The sequence below is a fragment of the Hermetia illucens genome, chromosome 6 (assembly GCF_905115235.1).
Source record: "Hermetia illucens chromosome 6, iHerIll2.2.curated.20191125, whole genome shotgun sequence".
NCBI classification, from domain to species: domain Eukaryota; kingdom Metazoa; phylum Arthropoda; class Insecta; order Diptera; family Stratiomyidae; genus Hermetia; species Hermetia illucens.
Window position 1 is genome coordinate 74,910,973 of NC_051854.1, and position 20,956 is coordinate 74,931,928.

Sequence of the window (20,956 nt, forward strand, 5' to 3'; positions counted from 1 at the left end):
ATTTCTTCTTAGACTCGAAAGCTGCATGTAATGCTCTCTGATCTAATCATGTTTGACCACATGAAGCGAGCTGGCGGGTTGTTAAATTTATCAGATACATCCAGCCTCCTAAATAGATAACCGGCCTAAATTCTGCGATACCTTATGTTAGCAAGTGTCTGGTGAGAGATAAGCCCCGCGAAACGTGTCTGGTAATCGTACTAATCTACCATATTACTTAATTAAGAATATCAAATAGTCACATTTTTTACAACCTTTTAAATTATCATCTTTTGTAGTCATAAAAAGCCAAAATTTGGAGAGTCATAAGATTCATTCATCATCTTTTTATAGCGGGTTAGGGTGGTTGTCAGCCCTTCTTCGCTTAGAAAGATGTGTATCTATAATACAAGCGATAAGTACTTGCAAATTATATCTATTTCTGTTTAAATTGACTTAATTCCAAAAACGAAACAAGAAAAAGGCCGAAACTAAAGTGCTGGTGCATGCAGCAGTTGTTATCAAAGCAGAAACAATGAATCCAAAGGTTGTGTATTTTTTGAAATCATGGATACATATTTTTATCTAACCTCTGAATATCGATAAAAGAAAGTGCGAACTCACTGAGGCTGAGTATAAATTACCATGAAATCCGAAATTTCTTCACAATTCCTTGAAGGTGGTGTAAGGACTAACAACCGGAAAAAATCTTCATAATGGCCGCTTGGGAAGGAAAGAAGTATCAATTGGTCAAGTCCGAAAACTTGGATGCATACATGAAAGCCATCGGTGAGTTTTAATTGATTTTAAAAAGAGTCTACACATACAGTACATTCTTCAGTGATAGTGATCAAAAGTGGTTACGAAGTGGTGGAAAATAATTTTTTTTTTATGTGAAAGTTGGCTCAATCAAGTGCGCGCATTTTAAATATAAGTTAAACATCATCGGCTGGAAATACTTTACTAAAACCGTACAAGAAATTAGGACTACTTCTGAACAGAATCTAGGACCACGCCTGTCGGTCTTATATCCTTAGACAATCCCCTTTTCCTTTGCATTCTCGAAACCAATTTGAGTTGCTGATTACTGATCAGAATTATAGTATGTTCTTCAACACCCTTGGAACCAATTCCAAACAGAATTCTAATTATGGGGTACCCAGGTGGGTATCAGTGGCCGCTGTAAGGTGCGCCGTTTTAATGGGGCAAAGCCCTAAGACAATGACGGCTGTTGAAAGAGCAAGGGAGCAGAATCTAGCCGACTCAGAAATTCAGAGCATGCCCGTAGTATTTACGATACCGCAACTAGAGGGAGACTCCACAGAATTTTTTACCTATTACATTGGCTCTAGTGAGAGCTGGAGGATAACAAAGTGCTTGAGGGTTTCTCTCTCTTTTTCATAAGTTCGGCAATGTCAATTATATGGTATGCCGAATCTGGCTGCATATGCCCAGTGCTAAATTGCCATAATCAAACACGCATTTGCATGCATCTGGCCCAAAAGCTATCGCGACCAAATCCTACTATAAGTATGCCGAATTATCCTAATCATAGCGCAGCTGGCAGATCTTCGCCATCTAATGTCAGCGGCTGTTAAATAGTGCAAGTTGATTACACCCCTGAGAGTCCCCAGTCGGACGCCGACTACATCCAACGAGAGATTGTCAAAAACAGAGCACTACCGCATCAGTCTGGAGGATGTCGCGACTGAGTACAAAGTCTTAGAGATTAAATTTTGGATGCTGCCTGGAAAAAGCACTTCAAGCAAATATTTTGCCGTTTCTTCATCGCTTTCTGTATACCTCCCGCTCTGTAAATGTAAATTAGCCAGTTTCTGGCTACGTTCTTTAACTTAGATCCGCTTCAGCTTTGAGGTTGCCTCAGGGGAGTTAGCCTCTTCGCAAAAATGTCTCCATGATGAACGTTTAGCCGATCTTATGCTCTTCTTTAGAGCCTTCTGTGCTTTATAGCGATTCCAGCCAGCGGCTTAATCACACGTCAGAACAGACTGAGGAGCATCCTGGTCGTTCTTTTCTGTTTTGCCAAATCCGAGTTCCATCATGATGTTTTACCCTTCTTTGGCGTCTTGAACGGACAGCTTTCTTCGAAAGCTTCTCTCATACTGGTTGTCATCATCTGGTTTATCTTCTCAATTCCAACAATGGATTTGATGCACTTCACAGGGATCGTGATCGGACACTCAATTCTATTTTATGCGTCGCCCAATCTGTCTTCCGCGGATTCCGAAATGGAGTGGGTGAAAGTAGATCTATGCCCATTACGAAGTCAATACCTCTGTGATCTGAGAGTTTGATATCAGTTCATTGATCTCCGACCATAGCCGCAGTGTCAGGAGATTCCACCATGATGTCGACGGCCTCTCGCCTGAACACGTTGAACAAAGTGGATTCATTACCCAAATTGAGGATTTGCTGATCAGTTCCCATCAGATACTTCAACAATCCTGATCCTCTAGCATTGATGTTCAAACTTCCCGAGTATATGTGGCGAGCATTGACAGCACATCCTGTTATTACCCCCATGCCTTTACTAATTGGCATATTGGATAAATCTGATGAATGTCCCACTGGGAACTTCTTCTGGGAGTACAAAGCCTTAGTCAACGTTTGGCTTTCGATCAAAATGACTATGCCACGCTTGGGGCTCCGATAAGTCCCACGCATCGAGACGTTCCTAAAATTGTAAGTGCCTACACCTAGAATACACGAATGTATCCTGGAAGACCGTTCGAGTAGTCCCCACATGTTTGATCCGTTGATGAAGAATGCTATGTCATAACCTTGCAGTGGGTTCTCCACTCTGTCCTAGTAAGGTGTAACGCAGTCCATTGGGAATGTCAAGCTTTTCTGAATATCTAGGCTGTGACAATAGGCGTAAGCAGGCCGATGAGAGGCGGGCTCCCCTCGAGCCCTCGGTTTCCTCGGAGGTCCAGACTAATAGCTTCAATCAAAGAAGGAATAGTGGATAGGTCCGCAAAATTTTTGTTGCAGATCCTTATATTTTCCACCCGAAGCTACGTTTTCCGGATACTTTCATGTAATGAAATCACCTCGTATATCAGTGTAGCCTCGATGAAGTTGTGTCTAAAAGTTGAGGTAAGATCAATTCCTTAGATTTGAACATAATAGGTAGCCGGCGATAGTGTGCCAAATTGGACAATGATTTGAAAGCGATACTGCTCCAGTTTACAATCGAAAATAATTAGGAAATCCGATTCAGAGGAGTCAACTTCGCTATCTAAGGGTACCAAGGCTAAACAAGGGGGATTATTAGTTCCAAAGGAATCATTGCACTGTTTTTTGTTTCATTTCTTACCCAGCTAGATGTTATCTTCTTTGTTCTTGAGTACTTCTTTTGATTATATTTACTTTTCCTTGCATTCATGTTATTAATCGATTTGAGCTACCGAAATCCACTGTTCTGTACTATATGATGCCTATTTCCCCCGGACTGCTGACCCTGCTTACCGTCGCCTTTACGGAAACATAAGAGAAGCATTCATTAGCCTAAGAATGTCTTCGATCCGTTGAGTGGGTATTTGGAGTTGAAAAATGGTCCTGGTTTCTCTCTGGTCTCAGAAAACACAGTTTGAGGAGATATGTTTAGCCTCCTTCATTTGGTAAACCCTATACAGATAAAGTTATATTTAGATCCCCAGTCGATTTCTTGCCACTGCTGATAATATCCAAATATATACTCGTACCCTAGCTCAGGATACTAGCGCTCCTCAAGCAACTATTATTCTGAACTAACCTTTTAACTACGTTTGAATAACAAAGTAAAGTCTTATGACACAAAGATTACGGGGAAATTTTTTGTTAGGTTCTAACTTCTTATAATCAATGAGTGCTTGCGGTATTTCTATCAAAGTTTTAAGAAATGAAAACTCATACGGTCTCTCAGTTCGCTAGAAGTGCCGGGGGTTGTGTAGGCATTGTCCTGTAACGGGCATTAAGTTACCCTAAATTAGGGTGGTGATATAGAAAAATGCTCAAGCGTCATATCATCATCATCATAATCAAGGTCTAGGCCTGCCTTAATAAGGAACTCCAGACATCCCGGTTTTGCACCGAGGTCCACCAATTCGATATCCCTGAAAGCTGCGTGGCGTCCTGACCTACGTCATCGCTCCATCTCAGGCAGGGTCTGCCTCGTCGTCTTTTTCTACTTTAGATATTGCCCTTATAGACATTCCGGGATCATCATCATCCATACGGATTAAGTGACCCGCCCACCATAACCTATTGAGCCGGATTTTATCCACAACCTGATGATCATGGTATCGCTCATAATTAAGACGGACACCTCTTGTGGCTGCTGCAGAAACCTTCGAAGTCCTCAAACGAGGTCCACAGGATTATATATCGGGGGCACGGTGAAGAGGGTTTCTTTGGCCCTGCTAAAGTCTTTTTTTGGGAAGAAGCGCAGCTAGGAGCAGAGGCGCGCGAGGTATCAATTTTGACTTGCGGCAGCTGAATTGAGGGAGCCGTGCGTCTAATTCCCCGCTGCAGACCTCGTTGGTTTCAGTTGCGAGTGTTGCCATGGCAATGAAAAACATTTTTTGGTAACGAAAATTGTTGTATAAAGTTCCAATTGACCGAATTGAATGCATTCCTCACTTTCACGGTCACCACCATCCAATATTTACAGGAACTACTTCTTCCGTAGATTGCATTTTCGGCAAAACAAATGGATGCCGATGACATCAATGGAAACCATATTGCCGATATAAAAGGCCTCCTTGACTTTCAAGTAGTCTAACATATTGTAAACTACCCGCTCCAACATTTCCCCCATTCCGCACCAAACTGATTCTAATCAACACGTTAGGGACTGTCGTCCCCGCGAACTAAACAAAGGTAATCAAACCCAAGCCTGTAATTGGACTCGCCTGAAGTGGCATTTGCGAGGAAGCCTCACTTGAGGTGAACATACTCTCCGGGAGAATTACTGAGAGATGCGTTCTAGGTTCAATTCATCGTGGTTGTAGTCGTACCCATTTCACGGGCAGAGTTCCTTGCGTACCATTTTCTCCATGGTCGGCTGCAACTGCTATACTGTTGTCTAATTTACAGCGCCCAATCTTAGATCAATTATCATAGCCAAATATTCGTTAATAACGCTTAATATTTCAAATGCGGCCCTTTTATTTATATTTACAGGAGTTGATGCGGATAAACATAAATTGGCTGACAGTGCAGCCCCAACTGTTACCTTGGTAAAAAATGGAGACGAATACGAGTATGCCACCACTTCCACAATGCGGAACCAAGTTATCAAGTTTAAACCTGGAGTAGAGTTCGATATGGATACCTTGGATGGAAGTAAAATTAAGACTGTTTGCAACTTCGAAACTCCCAACAAACTAGTCCTGGAACAGAAAGGTGATAAGGCAGGAAAAATCACTCGTGAATTTACCGACACTGAATTGGTCTCGGTAAGTTGAAATATAAATCTATTTTCCCAATATCTAATGAAATTTTATTAATTGGTTTTTATTGCAGACTCATGTGTTCAACGGTGTAACCGCGAAGAGATATTATAAAGCCATTTAGACAGGCTAATTCGACGACTTAACACCTAAATGCTGAAAATTATTAATCCTTCCCTATATTTTTGAAAACAAATGTTCCGATTCTAATCTACCTCATTGGCAGTATCAAAGATTTACAATAAATTTAAATAAAATTAAAATATTCTCGTTATAATTTATCAAAACCAAACTGGTATACACAAGGTTTCTATCGAATTCAGACTTGACTGTGATTTTTTTCAATACTATAAGTAATCGTTTCTTTTTTGCTCCTACACACTTGAAAATCCTTGAAAGACGTGTCCACCTCAGCTCCACCTCACGATCGTCGAAGTTACAGTCGGCACGTATGGGATTCGCTTTCGCTGAAACCCACCTCCCGTCCCATTAGCCCCAACCGCGCGGGACTACCATTCAGCTATTACTTCCTCGAATGGGGTTTCTCTTAAGCACTCATGCTACTGCTCCTTTCCGTCTTCCTCCTTCTTCCTTCCTTTCGCAACTGCTGCTGTATTTTTACAAATGCGGAGCAAACCGTAAGCCAGTTCTCCTTTAACCTCAGCATCTCCAAAATTATAATCACCGGGGTCGCGCTCCTGCACAACACTTGATTCACTTTTCTCCTCCACATTGCAAATTGCGGGCAGTGAAATATCACAGGCTCTGGATCCCCGGGTATGTCACCACATCTAGAACAATTCAGTGAATCATTCAAACCAAAGCGATATAAATACTGTCTGTAGCAGCCACCGTAACCCGTGAGGAGCTGAGTAATACGGTAGTTGCTCTCACCCTGTCTCCGCCCAAGTCACACCCTAATATTGAGAATGAGCCCATGCCAGAGACCATTGGACCCTCACCTTGTCGCAACCCAGCGTTCTGTGTGCCCTTCCATACGTCTTGCATGGTAGAGTATGCTTATTGGGTTCGTGAGAATGTCGGCTGGGATCATTTCCACCACTACCAGTACTGCTTCATCTGATGTGGTTCTAGAATCACTGAAAACTCTCAAAGCCATTAGCCAGTAAACCGAATTCAACTACTTCCGTCTAAGAGTTTGCAAGCGCCTCTGCCCATATATAATAATAATAATCGTTGGCGCAACAATCCATGTTAGATCAGGGCCTTGAAGTGTGTTAGAGCACTTCATTTAAGACCGTAACGGTTCACTAAGAGGCAATGTGGTCAGCATTGCTCTCGCCCGAGATTATTACCCTGATTTGACTCAGGTACTCATTCACAGCTGACTCGACTGGTATCCGACGTCAAATCACGATACAAATTCCACTGCCACCAGTGATATTTCCGTACGACAGCCTTGCGCTCTAACCACTCCGCTATCCGGACACTGCCCATATAAGGGACGCGTAAACCACTCCGACTAGAAGCAACAAGCAAGTGCCACAGCGACATAAGCAGCCTTTTCGCATGCATACCCTAGATGTTCCCCAAAGCTCAGTTTACATTTTGACATCACCCTCAGGTATTTGATAATCGGTGACCGTATATCCACCGACTGTCACAGTGTTCTTCTTTTTAGGCTTCGTTATTAAGACCGATTCCGGTCCCTCATCCACCAAGGTCAGTTCAGTTCGTTTTAGCCAGGATTTTACTGCTCTCACGGATTCCATCGCATAGACCTCTACATCTACTAAGTTCTTTGCTATAACAGCCACAGCCATGTCATCCGCAAGGCCGACAATCTCTTCTAGGACGAAAAGAACACGCACCCCACTATACATTGCATTTCACAGCAGAGAACCCGGTACCGAGCCGTGTGGTACTCCCGCTGGGTCCGTCCGATACCAGAGAGTCCCCTTTGAGAGATAATGTCCTAACAGATTTATTAAATATACGGGAACACCTACGTCAGCCAACGCCGATTTGATTCGGCTCCGTTCAGAGAAGTTGAATGCATTTTTGACATCCAACTTCAACACGCCGCAGCAGCCAACAGAAACCAGCACCTATCGAGCCTAGTCTTAACTAATAATTGGTAAATTCTGTTAGTAAAGGCATCCAAACCTCTGGCCTTGTTGTCGCCGATCCTACCGTATATTTCCCAAAGCTCCACCACGGTTAGTCGTGGTAACTCACCCGCTGCCTTCCGCTATTCTGATAATGTGGAAACAGAATCGTAACAATATCGTTAAGGGGCGCGTGCAGGTCACCTGAGGTGATTTTCACAACCTTTTCATTACCACCCTATAGTCCCCACCCCAATGATTTATATCTAATCCAAATGGCTTCTTTTAAGTGGTCATGCAGTTGGCTGTGTGTCTCCTCTTCACTATCGCTACCCCATTTCCTTCTAAATCTCCGGTGAAGCCTCCTTACGCAGAAAGAGACGTCTCGCAAACTTGCGATTTCGCTGTTCCGCATTCACTTTTCTCTGACCGTACCACCCTGAAAACTGTCTCCCTTAAAAGCTTTCGCCATCCACCTGGCTTGCCCAACCGTCTGCGAAAGCACTTTTTCGATTTGGTTCACCCTTCATTTCCATGCAGATTGTCTGGTGAGTACTATGAGTATAATCGTCCCTGACTTGCCAAACTACTCTAGTAGATCAGATCCTGTATACGGAGAGGCTGAATGAGGTCCAGAGATTTGCGAGTAGCACCTCTAGCTCCGTGAATGCTTTGAACAGAGCACATCTTCTAAGGTTCGTTGCTCGGCTGTCCCAATTAAGAGTCCACCCGTTAAAAGTCCCCTTCAATGTCCTTTTACATCCAGAAGCAGAGCGCTCCGTATTTGCCTGTAGTCGGCAAGTGTAGTGTTCAGTGCAACATAGCAGCTGCATATATGGATTCCTTTCAGTTTTAATAATCGCTAGCGCAACAAACGAATTTAATTAGGGCCTTGAAGTGTGTTTCAGTTTTGCTCTCACGAATCCATCCTCTGAGTGCTCCATTAATTGCTAAAGGACTGTTTTGCCCGGATGGTCCAGTGCCACTACCGTGATTAGATATAGCTCACTAATTATAGCCATATCGATGTTTCTCTTGCAGAAGACAGTGATTGACGTTTATGTATCCCTTTGTCCAGTAAGCAATATGGGTCAGCTTAGCAGTTCTTGCTGATACGACTATCCGCCTACATCTCATGCATTGCTTCAATCTATTATTTGAACTGTTGCATACCTTCACAATGTGACTGAAGCCAAGGCATCTAAAGCATCACTTCGGTACCATCTGCTCCTGGAGCCGACACCTAACGCAGCCTATTCTTGCTCTCCCCGCGTCAAACATTTTGAGTGCTGGCTCTATTAGTAAGTTGATGATGGCGGTTTGTGTTTTACCGTAAACTTTCATTTGGGTTTTCACCAAGAACTCCTAAAGTCCGATGAAATTAGATTGCTTTTTCAAGGCCTCGCGAACCTCTGCCTTCATGGTAATCTCATCTATATCCTTGCAGACTATTGTGATCTCCGGCAGCTAGCTCTTTTGCTGGTTTCCTGTCCTACGGACTTTACTAATTTGTAACAACAGTATCCCCCAAATTGCTGAGTTCAGAATGTCAGCGTATGACCGTTCCCCAAGTTTAGAGATGATCATCATAACGTCCTCCCTTTTCGAAGTGCTACCTTTCTTCAGGCTTCCACATCCTCATTAAGAAATCCACTCTCTTTTTCGGAGTTCCGACTATATGAGTTTGATCGATAACTTAAGCAGTCCTTCTCACCCGCTCCACATTTTTTTTGTGAAGTTGAACCCTTTTCTTCTACTTGGGGTTTGCTGTCCTATTTATTCATTCAACCGTTCGCGCAGCCTCTTCCCCAGGTTCTTCCCTCTGAACAGGCGTTTCTGGTGTCGCCCTCCTCTTTCATCAATTCAATTATTATTTATTGAGCTCTTACGCTGCGCATTAATGGAAGCAAACCAAAATACATGTTGGCGACGTCAGAACCAAATACGAAAAAAACAACAACTTAAAATAGCGTTGGTCATCTGAGAATAATAAAGATATAAATACAACTTGGAAATCATTGATAATTTCTCCTATCTAAGTTCGAAAATCACAACCGATAACAGCTATGACAGCGAAATCCGCGAACGATTGTTGGCAGTCAACAGAGTTTATTTCAGTTTACACCGCAGACTCGGTCTTAGATGGAGCGATGCCGTACCAGAAACTCAGGCAATCTAAGTCTAAGTTTGCATCATCGTTAATACATCGTTAAGCATACGATCAAATGAACCGTTCTAACATCACGTTATGAAACCAGCAAGTACTACGCCATCTCGGGCCGCCTATTGTAACTTTATATTTTCTAAATCCCCACATTAGCCCACAATAAGAGAAACGAAGGTCTTCTTGTTCTTCTTTAGTCTTTGCCTGGGTTGGAATACAAATTATGCGGGGACCCATTGTACCCCTTCTTTCCATTGAAATTTCTCTTCGAAAAAAATCCTGGTTTTTGGGTAAATCTCCGGTGCTATGAATATGTCCTAGCATGACATCAAGTGCATTTTTGCCTAACGGATCGCAGCAGGACACAGAGAAACTTTTGTGTGAGCAAGGTTGTACAACAATTAAATACGCGTCGCACTATTTACAGTGTATCCTGGTTATTAGGTTGCGTAGTAATATTTGCAAGGGATGGAAATGAAAGCACGCACAAACTACTGCTATTGTGCGTGGACGATAAACTTTTGTTTCGTTCTCATAGACTCGCGAGTTTTGACTTCTTGAACACAATAGATCGAGAAAGTGCAGGAAGTATGAAGAAGGGGGCAATCTTATCAGACATTGCACTGGAGATCTAGTGGACAATCGGTACGTTGCAGGTGGTGACAGGTGTCCGGCATGAAGGAGGGAGCTTAATCGTAGGACTAAATGAGATTTATAATAATAATGCTGATTGACGAACACCAGGCGCCAAATCATGCTTGAAACCACGGAACTGGACATTGTACTAATTAACGCTTCCGAGGCAGAAGGCTAGGTTCGATCGTCGATGCCACTTACCTCAGTACCTCGTTGGCGAAAAGGATGCTCTAGTGAATGAGTAAACATCTTTCTCGACATCAGAAACGGAGGAGGCGACAGTCAAATGCGCAACAGAATTGGAGGAACCAGGATAGTTGGTTGATCCACTGAAACTTTAGAGGAAGAGTCATTCCGGCGGCCTTAGAAAGGGGGTCAGGACCCGAACGGAATAGCGCTGGAAAAGGTGAGTCAACTATGTCACATGTAACTGAGGCATGTGCATCTACACTACCGCGACGGAGGTTCCGCCACAGTAGGAAAGCAAACTAATAGTGGAGCCTGGAAATCTCGCTGAGATACTCATGCTTGCGAACGAGGAGGCTTCGCCAAAGGACAAGAAGAAAGCCAGAACAACGACAGTCAGAGAAAAAATGCAGCAATATTCGAAGCGGCGTTAAGAAGATCATAAGGGAAAATAAGTGGAATTGCTACAAGCAACTGTACCTTGAGGCAAATTCGAACCCACGGGACACTGCTTACAAGGTTACAATGGACAAAATTCGTGGGCAAAAAACATCCAAAGTAACGTGCCCACGACTCGTGTTCAAAATAATTGGAATTTTTTTCCCAGAACAGGAAGAAAATGGACCTAAACTGACGGTTCAACAGGACCGTTTAATCCCCGACGTGACAGAGGAGGAACTACAAAAAATCTGTGGACGAATTTTGGAAAATAAGAAAGATCAGGCCTAAATGGTTCATAAGCACATTTGAATCGTGCATGGTAGAAAGAGTATACCCGGGTCACTGGAAGAAGCAGAGGTTGGTTCTACAACCGACGCCCCAAAAACCACCTGGGGCACCCTCTTCACATCGCCCTATCTGTCTTCTAGATACTGTAGGGAAGATGTTAGAGAGTGATATACAACAGGTTGTTTAAGTTCGTTGAGCTAGCGGATGGTCCATCGGAACGACGGTATGGGTTTCGAAAAGCGCATTCTTCAGTCGATGCAATAACAATGGCTGTGGGCCTGGAGCATACGACGCTGAACATCAGGAACGATTTAACTCGGCCAACTAAGCCGGAATTAAAGGCACCGTGACTAAACTGGGTGTGCCTGGTTACTTAGCTGGGATAATTGAGAGTTACCTTTCGGAGCGACTACTTTGGTGCGAGACGGAAAACGGGCCGAAACAATATGTTGTGACAGGTAGGGTTCCCCAAGGCTCTGTATTGGGGCCGCTGCTATATATATGACAGGGTGATTGACCTTCACGTGGTGAGTTCGGTAGGCCGGCTAATCGCGATGTGGGTGTGCAATACATATAAAACAGTATCCAATGAGGTAGTATGAGTCAATACGGGAACGATTCCGCACAGTGTCACACTGCCTCTACCAGAGAAGGAGGGCGAATTCGGGCGATGTGCCTGTAGGCTTCCAAAAAGCCACTAGAAAGGAGCTGTACAAAAGATGGCAGCAACGGTGGGATAATTCTAAATATGCGGATTCATACACTGATCGTATGTATCGAGAGATGGGTCGAGCGAAAATAAGGAAAATTGAATTACCACCTAGCACAGTTCCTTAAGGGACAAGGTGGATACAGGAAGTACTTGCATCGCTTCGGATTAGACGAGTCCCCAGACTGTCCCGAATGCACCGCTGCACCGGCGAACCCAGAGCCTGTTATTTTCTATTATCCAAGATTCCCGATTGAAAGAGTTAGTTTAATCGACACTCTCAACGTAGTCATCCAACCCCATAATCCCGTGGAGGATATGCTGAGGAAATAAATTGGACGAAAAGCTGGAAGGCGCGCCCGACGCGTGACTTAATCGTGCTGCCGTAGCCCCCCTTGCGAAGTAATACTTTATAGTGACCCCTCGGCGATATGGGTACAGAGGAGTGGTTTTAATGGATGAGTATCTCACACACTGCTTCAACCTTGTGCAATAGCTCTTTTCAAGATTTCCACCTCTACCTATTCAAAAAACCACCGAAACAGCGGAAAGTAAAGAGTGATCCCACTCAACAAGTTTTTGATCAAATCAGGGGGTGCAGCCAAACTGCCAATATGAGCTTTAAGGAGCACCCAAAATATACATATCAAAAGGCAGTTGTCCCACTGGTACTATTGCGGAATTTTAGTCGGCCAAAACGTCCTCTTCATAATCGTCCTTATGCGAATGTGCAAAACGCGCTCTGGGTTCTTGAACACGAAATGAGTGAGGATGATTGGTCGAAAATTGTTCGTGGACTCATAACCGCTTGCCTGCTTTCGGTCTGAAAACCACGCGTCTCGAGAAATGTGGTACGTACCCCCAAAGAGAGCCATGACACAATCCTTTCCTGATATTTCTATGATATAATATTACTGGCATTGTGACACCTGAACCCGGAGATTTGCATGCGAAGAAGTTATTTATAGCCTAGCCGATTTTATCTTCAGTAATTATCCACGTCTGGATAGCTGAGTGGTTAGAGCACAAGGTTATCGTACGGAAGGTCGCGGTTCAAATCTCACTGGTGACAGTGGGATTTGTATCGTGATTTGACGTTGGATACCAATCGACTCGGCTGTGAATCAGTACCTGAGTCAAATCAGCGTAATACTCTCGGTCGAGCGCAATGCTGACCACATTGCCTCCTACCGTGCACTGTAGTGTACTGTTACGCTTTTGAATGAAGTGCTCTAACGCACTTAAAGGCCCTGATCCAATATATCCAATAGATTGTTTCGCCAACGATTATTATTAAAGCACTAGTGCAATCCATTTTGCTTTACGCGTCAACTACGTGGGCAAAGGAAGCAGGGGAATTTAGTTTACCGACTAATAGCCCTGAGGGTTTGCAGTGCTTTTGGAACCACATGAACTGGGGCAGTACTGATCGTGATGGGCATGATCCCAATCTACATTCTAGCAAAAGGAATGAATATGCTGTGACATGAAAGACGAAAGGATGGGCACACAGAACGCGGCATTAAATGCAGAGGTTCGTCCACACACTGACCCTTAGATATGTTGATTAGAAAGAGGAAATGGCAAATGATAGGGCCCACTTTAAGAAAAAGCGTCTGCTGGATATACCATGCAATGGAATCCACTATCGCAGGAAGCCTGACGCGTAGGTCGCCCCAGAAACCCACGGTTTAGAGCAATTGAGGAGGAGTGCAATCGTCTTGGAAAGCCTTAATGGAAGCAGGAGCACATTTCTTGGGAAGAAATGAGGGCACGTATGATGGTGTTTCCCTTTTAGGGATAACTGGCAACCATATATGTATTACATCCATATGTAATATTCTCTGATGCAACAATGTTGAACAATATACCAGGGGCTGACGAAGTGTTAAATTTATTAAACTTATCAGACACATTCAGCATCTTAGATAAATATTCGGTCCAATCTTCGTAATCATACATGCGTATAAAGATAAAATTCAAAATTTGCACCTATGGTGTATATACTGCGTTGACTTACCTTAGTCCGCAGAAAGTACTGGCAATTGTTGATTATAATTTATCAGTTTATGAACTTTATTAAATGATCACACAGTTTTTATAATCTTTTAAATTATCGCTTTTGTACCTTTCGTATTTGATAGTCCTGAAAAGCCCAATTTTTTGAGAGTCATAAGATTCATTTGAACTTATAATAGGTCCGTTGTTCGGATGGCTTAATGGTTAGAGTATTGATTGATGACAGACTGATCTGCATCGAACCTGGGAGTCGGATACCAGTCGACTCATCGGTGAATGAGTACATGAGTCGAATCAGGATAATGATGACGGATGAAGTGCTCTAATACGCCTGAAGCATTAGATCCAAATAGATTGTTACTCCAACAAGTATTATTACTATAACCGCTCAGGGCTCCTCCGCTCCTCCAAATGATAAACATCAGCAAACGCTGACTAAACAAATTTCCCTTTGAATTTTATTTACTCATAAATTTTAAAAAGATTTATTCCAAAAACCAAATAAAAAGGTTAAAGCCTAAATTTAACTGCAATCATTATCAAATGGTTTTACTTTCAAATTCAATGATAACTTATTATTGGAAAGTCATATTTTTTCGACCCCCTGAACAAAGTGCAAGCCAACTGAGGCTGATTATAAAGTACAATGAAACCCGAAATTTTTTCACAGTTCGTTAAAGGTGGTGTAAGGACTAACAACAAAAAAAGGTTTTCGAAATGGCCGCTTGGGAAGGAAAGAAATACAAATTGGAACTTGCTCAAAACTTCGATGAATACTTGAAAGCGCTCGGTGAGTTTAAGTTGATTGTAAATAAAGTGCAGTAAAACGTAGATTCGTCAGTAATAGTGATAGTGATTTAAAATATAAAGTGACAGTGAATCCTCAAAGTGGTTACGAAGTGATGAAAAAGGACTTATTTTATGTGAAAGTTGATTCAATGAACTTCTTGCACTTTTAAATATAAATCAAACGATTCTGACTGGAAATACTTGAATTAAAAAAAACGAAAAATAAGGACCCTCAGGATCACACCAGTCGGCCCTGTATCCCTGGACTGTTCTACTTTCTCCCGAATTCTAAAAACCAAACAGCGGTCTCTTCTGGAATCATCTCACCGTTGCTGTCATTTCCTGTACAGCTCCCTCATACTGGCTTTTCAGAAGTCCGAATTCATATCGAATACGCCCTGCTCCTCTGGGAGAAACAGTGTGCCCCATCCGCCAACAGATCCCAGGGAATCACTCCCACGATGATACATACCCAGCTAAGTATTCAAGGACACCCAGTTTCGCCAGGATGTCCTTAAACCAACCCCAGTTGACCCTGCTAAGGCACTCTTGACATCTAACGTCCCCACAAGGCCTCCGGAACCTAATGCATGCTTTCGCATCAACCGTAGAACGGACTTTCTGAAACCCATACTAACAGTACGATCCTATCTTCCTGGGCGAAAAACACTCGTTCCACCATGCACAATTCAAATGTGCTTATGGACCATGTGACTCTGATTTTAGCAGCAACTTCAAAGCTTTGTTCGGAATGGTGTCCAATCCCCACAGACCTCTTATCGTGAAAACGTCTTGTCAAACCGTGAGGGATGGAGGATTGTGGAAAAAGAATTGCAATAATTTTGAACAAGGATCGCAGGACTGTCACTTGGGGTAATTTTTGCCACCGAATCTTGCTCATTACAACCTTGTGGAGAGCACCCCGCGGATTCGTATTTGCTCAAAGCGCAGCAGCCTGTAGCAATTCCGTTAACTCCCCCGTATGATCCTCTTAAGACTACTTCGAAGATCGCATTTTCTTCATCCACCATGTGTCCTGACTTCCTTCTTGTTTTTTTGGCAAAGTCTCCTCGCTCACAGGCACACTGAATGTATTGTATAGTTCTGATATGAACAATTTTTCCTTGTGTCCTTCCGTCAGTTAGAAATTCACTAAAAAAGAGCACATATGGTTGCTGTATAGGCCCCATCACCGTTATTTTGACTACCCCTCTAGGATTTCCCGAAAAGCCTACCCTCCTCCACTACTGTTCCACGCCTCATGTTTCTAAGGCAACTTACTCTCTAGTCAACCCGCGAAGGAGAATCGACTTACGACTCCACAATAATCAACAATTAAAGGCACCACATCAACGAATATTTGACCGCTATACCGGTTTATGTAGCTCTTCATATAAGATTGTGTTAAATGACGTAAATAAGTACGAGTATGAATTTGACAAAAAAACGACTAGTGGTTGGATCCAGGGAAAACGCAACTCAACAATCGTAGCCTCGCCTTGGAAGCAGCAGAGCCGAGACTGATTTCCAGGTGTGATCCGTTCCCTTATCTATATCATATTGAAGACGAAAACTACCTAATTGAGGACTAAGCCTCCTCCTTCTTTTACAACCTCCATTTTATGAAGGACCGGACCAATTGTTTTCTAGTTTTCTAGTCAACGAACCCTCTCTTTTGGGTACCCAACCTTTTCTAAGAGCGACTCGCTGCAGCCCTTTACCGACAAACATCAATTCATTTTTAGCTATTCACGTATCTTTGTAACCTTTCACTTGGTTTTCTTCCTTTTTATCTTCTTCTTTCTTCTTTCAACGATATTCGTCCTTAGCAACACTTATACATTTCAATTTTCCTTCCCTTCCGTACTGTATATCTTTCATTCATTCGTCAGTCACCATAAAAAATATAAGTGAATTTTGACTCTTTTGACAGCCACTTCAAGCCTTTATTCCTCCAACTTAACCGTTTTATAAAGTTGGCATGTTATCACTGCTCTCTTTCTTAGATGTACATTGTCACCACCGTAAATGAGACGTAGAATATCAACCTGGCTTAGCTCCTTGTAGGAATTCCTGAGAAAGAGTACACCAATGACATGAGGAAGACTTGCTTTGATAAATACTTGGTATTCTCTACTAGATGTCATAAGTAATCCATGGTACTGCCATATAACAGCACAGAGAGAATACTAGCACGAAGGAGTGTCAACTTTATGTTGGTGTTGATACAGCTTGTTATCAGTTTTTGATAACAGCATTAGCCAATGCTGGTGGCACTCCAATTGCTAGTTCTCGTCCCTACAAAGGGGAGATTGAATCTTCTTTTACTAAGGGATCCGAGGTTTAATTTCCCTCTACGCCATAGTTACCAGCGGCCCATAGTAGTTCGCTCGTCAATCACCCAGGTTGCTAGCCTTAGGATCCTACATACTTCAGGCTGAAAGACCGTTCCATATTATCCCATGGAAGAAGCCTTCTCCTTCTTTTATCCGTAAGGTAGACTTCTACTCCAGACCCGTATTTTGTTTTTGAATCAGCGGCGTAGAAGACCTTTGTATAACCTGCCACATATCCTTCTGGTCCCTTCTCCTTTGAGGGTAACTTCATATTTTCTAAGAAACAGAGTTGTGAGGATTCGGAAAGCAGAAGGTATTCGAAAAATGGATTTAGTTCTCCTAATATCTCTTCCAACCTTCGGTGACCCTCACATCCGTTGTTTCCCTATAAATCTAAACGAAATAGTTTGTGAGCCGCTCCCATTACAGTTATGTATAACCAAAGGACGCATTTTGAGTAACACATCTAAAGTTACGCTGGCTTATATGTAGTTTTTTGTAGTGGGGCTACCTTGCCGGCATTTTAGCCTTCCCACACAACGTGTGCAGAACTGTACATCGGCCTAATGATAGCAACTTATGTCCACATTACTCGCATAAGCTTTGGATATATTTGCAGATTTTTCAATTCAGTCGATCTGATAATAACATTTAGTTTCTCCAAAGCGCTCCTCCTAAGCAGAATACTCCAGTAATATGCCTTCTGGAAATCGAAAGAAAACAGATAGTCAGAGCAAAAGGATGCGGAGTGAAAACCAGCCTGCCCTCTATCGATGAAACCTTCGAGATGATCTTTGATCCGTCCCAGTATTAGAATAGTTATTATATTTGCTGAAAAATACAGATTCCAGATACAGATTAGAATAGTTATTATGTTTGCTGGAAAATACAAATTCCGAGAAAGATCCCAGATTTGCAAGATTTAAAGATGAGAAATAGTTGCATCACAATAGACAACCTAGTCCGCCGACTGAGTTCTTATTGAACACATTGATAACAGAAATGATCTCGCTTCTAGCAATGCATATCCAGATGCTACAGTGATTAACCATTTCAATTACGAGATGTGGAACTTCACCAGATATTACACGGTACAGAACCACACTGAAGCCTCATTGCGCGCTCCGAACCGCTTTCCCCCATGGCACCTGTTACCGTCTGCCTTTTCACCCACATGACCATTAAGGTCGCTGACAATAATAATATAATCATCAGCAGGCACGTGACAAGTCTTTTCATCGAGAAGTTGCCAGAAGGCATCTTTCTCGGCATCAGGTCGACCTGTCTGTGGTGCGTACGCGGTGAAGAAGTGAATAATGCGATCAGCTGATATAATGGTGAGCTTCATCAGCCGATCATCAAATCGTTCGACTTCTTTAATGGCATCACGGAAACCCTCTGAGATGGCAATGCCAACACCATATTGAGTGTGTGGGTTACCAAAATAGAGAAGTTTATAGCCACTTTTACCGCGTTCGCGTTCAATGTTGTAGCTTTTCGCACCAGACCATCGGGTTTCTTGGAGAGCGCAGATATCAATGCGCCTTTTCTGAAGGGCTCTTGCTAGTTCCTCGGTCTTTCCAGTTAGGGTACCAACATTTAGCGTCCATACACGTATTGGTTTTGTTCGGACTAACTTGCTTACGTCCTGACTCCGTCCATGCGTCAAGAACCTTTGCCCATTTCTCGACAGGACCGGGGCCCGTCCTGCCGCGTCGACTGAGGTGGACGCCCTAGCTTTTCTCCGAGGCTTGTGACTCAATCCGATGTTTGTAACGACATTGTATGCATTTGTCGCGGGACCTGTCACCAAGAGAGATCAGCTAGGATTAGGCGTAGTGGAATAACTCCAACTGTACTGTATTTATCTCTTTCCCTGACCTCTCTTTTCTGAGGATAGTACAAAGTACGTCAAACCCTCCTCCTTTACCTGGGCTTGGGACCAGCATACTATGTTAATAGCATGGCATGATGCTATGTGAGCTTTTATATTATCAAAAATGTTCACAAGCGATAAAGATGCCCATAAGATTCTCACTCTTCAGGCGTATCTGACAGGCCAAACTGAAAGTGAATGACGAGCTTAACGGAGAGAAAGATGTTGCCTTATATCAATGGTTTGATGATCTTAGGTGCGGCGAGGAAAACGTGCAGCAACCCTGTCGTCCGGACCAAAACCAAATTTCCGAAAAGAACCGCCAGGCACCGGGGTACGCTGTACTCAATACGGTTTGGTGGCCGTAATGCAGTAGGCTAATCAGAGCGAATGTGCACGGAGACTCATCTATAGTGGCAATAGGGCACTAAACCTAACCAGGGAGATACTGGTACCATGGGAACCGGATTAGCCCCAGAATTCACAAGCCTCAGGAACCTTCCTGTCTCGTGCGCTTTGGGTTGGGTTGGATTGGGTGATAGCAATTGGTTCTTAGTAAGAGGTTCATGGACTAGGTGTGGTGTGTTTTCAACACAGGTCCTTAGTTCAGTAGAGATTCAGGTAGGCCTAGCATCTCCCAGTATGAATAAACTGGTCCATGCACTCAGTACAAACTAGCACCATTATGCTTATCTCAAAAAACTCTGATTGTGGTCACTAAATCAATCCATGTCTTTAGAAGACCATGGGGTTAACTAAAACCACAGAGACGTAACTGAGACCAGCGGTTTAACACGCCATGATCACATCCAATATGAGGACATACACGATCGATATCAGGCCCACCAATTATAAGTAAATTACGAGAAAGGCGTCTTCAATGATATGGAATTGACGAGTATTCACTTGCCAAGATTCGTCTCAACATCAAAGTCAATTTGAAAAGATCAAAAGGCCGGTTGAAATAACAGTGGCTAGATACCCTTGATAGTGATTTGAGAACGACCCCCTCCAGATCAAATATATGACAAAGCAAAATGGAGAAACCGATCAAGAGGAGAGGACCCTACTGATTTAGACGATTATGAAAAAGATTGAATATCCGAGTGGAAGCTGGGCCTTTTTGTGGTTCCCCGAAATACCATCTTACTTAAATGAATAAATATTTGATAAAATGTTGATAACTTTCTCTACTTCAAATTTTCGCTGCTAATATTCAAAATGATTTTTCTTGCAGGATATTGAAGTTCACTACTTCACTAATCGAGTCCCTCTTTACTTTACAGGAGTTGATGCGGACAAAATTAAACTAGCTAGCAGTGGAACCGATACTTTCACCTTGGTAAAAAACGGAGACGAATACGAATATATATCAACTTCCACAGGGAAGGCTATGAAGTTCAAACCTGGAGTAGAGTTCGACATGGATACCTATGATGGACAGAAAATCAAAACTCTTTACAAATTCGAAACTCCCAACAAACTAGTCATGGAGCAAAAAGGCGATAAGTCAGCAGAAACCGTTCGTGAATTTTCCGACACTGAAATGATTGCGGTACGTTAAAGTTTAATTGTATTTTCCTAGCATCATGTGATAATTTATTTATTGATTTTTATTACAGACATATTCCTTCAAAGGTGTAACCGCCGTGAGATATTATAAAGCCATTTAAATGGTTAGGTTCCACGGCTGAACAACATTTGGGCGAAAATTGGTAATTGTATCTCATTGGCCTTATTAAAGACATACAGTAAATTTTTAACATAAAGTAAATAAATATAAAAATAATGTAAAATGGATCAACTCTTAACTTTATTTGTTCTAGCCCACTTGGTTAAGATATTTGGTTTCCCACTTCTCATCCCCTTATGCGCCCATCGAATTAATCAATGCTATTCAATGCAATGCGTAATCTACTTAAAAGTTGTCCCCATTCAGTTTCCAAAAAATCAATTAGGGAGCCCAACTTGTTTTTCATCAACAATAGCGTAACAACCGGTATCCCGTCTA

At 42.7% G+C, this 20,956-nt stretch overlaps 2 protein-coding genes across 2 annotated transcripts; both read left to right on the forward strand.

Annotated features, from left to right (window-relative positions):
• Positions 1-609: 609 nt before the first annotated feature.
• Positions 610-5,695, forward strand: LOC119659645 (probable fatty acid-binding protein). Its single transcript, XM_038067847.1, has 3 exons — positions 610-768; positions 5,164-5,438; positions 5,506-5,695. The coding sequence occupies exons 1-3, from the start codon at positions 696-698 to the stop codon at positions 5,554-5,556; spliced, it is 399 nt and encodes a 132-aa protein (XP_037923775.1). The 5' UTR covers positions 610-695; the 3' UTR covers positions 5,557-5,695.
• Positions 5,696-14,614: 8,919 nt separating this feature from the next.
• Positions 14,615-20,756, forward strand: LOC119660311 (probable fatty acid-binding protein). The gene is made up of 3 exons (XM_038068785.1): positions 14,615-14,734; positions 20,232-20,500; positions 20,568-20,756. Exons 1-3 carry the CDS (start codon positions 14,662-14,664, stop codon positions 20,616-20,618), a joined length of 393 nt encoding a protein of 130 aa, XP_037924713.1. The 5' UTR covers positions 14,615-14,661; the 3' UTR covers positions 20,619-20,756.
• Positions 20,757-20,956: the final 200 nt, after the last annotated feature.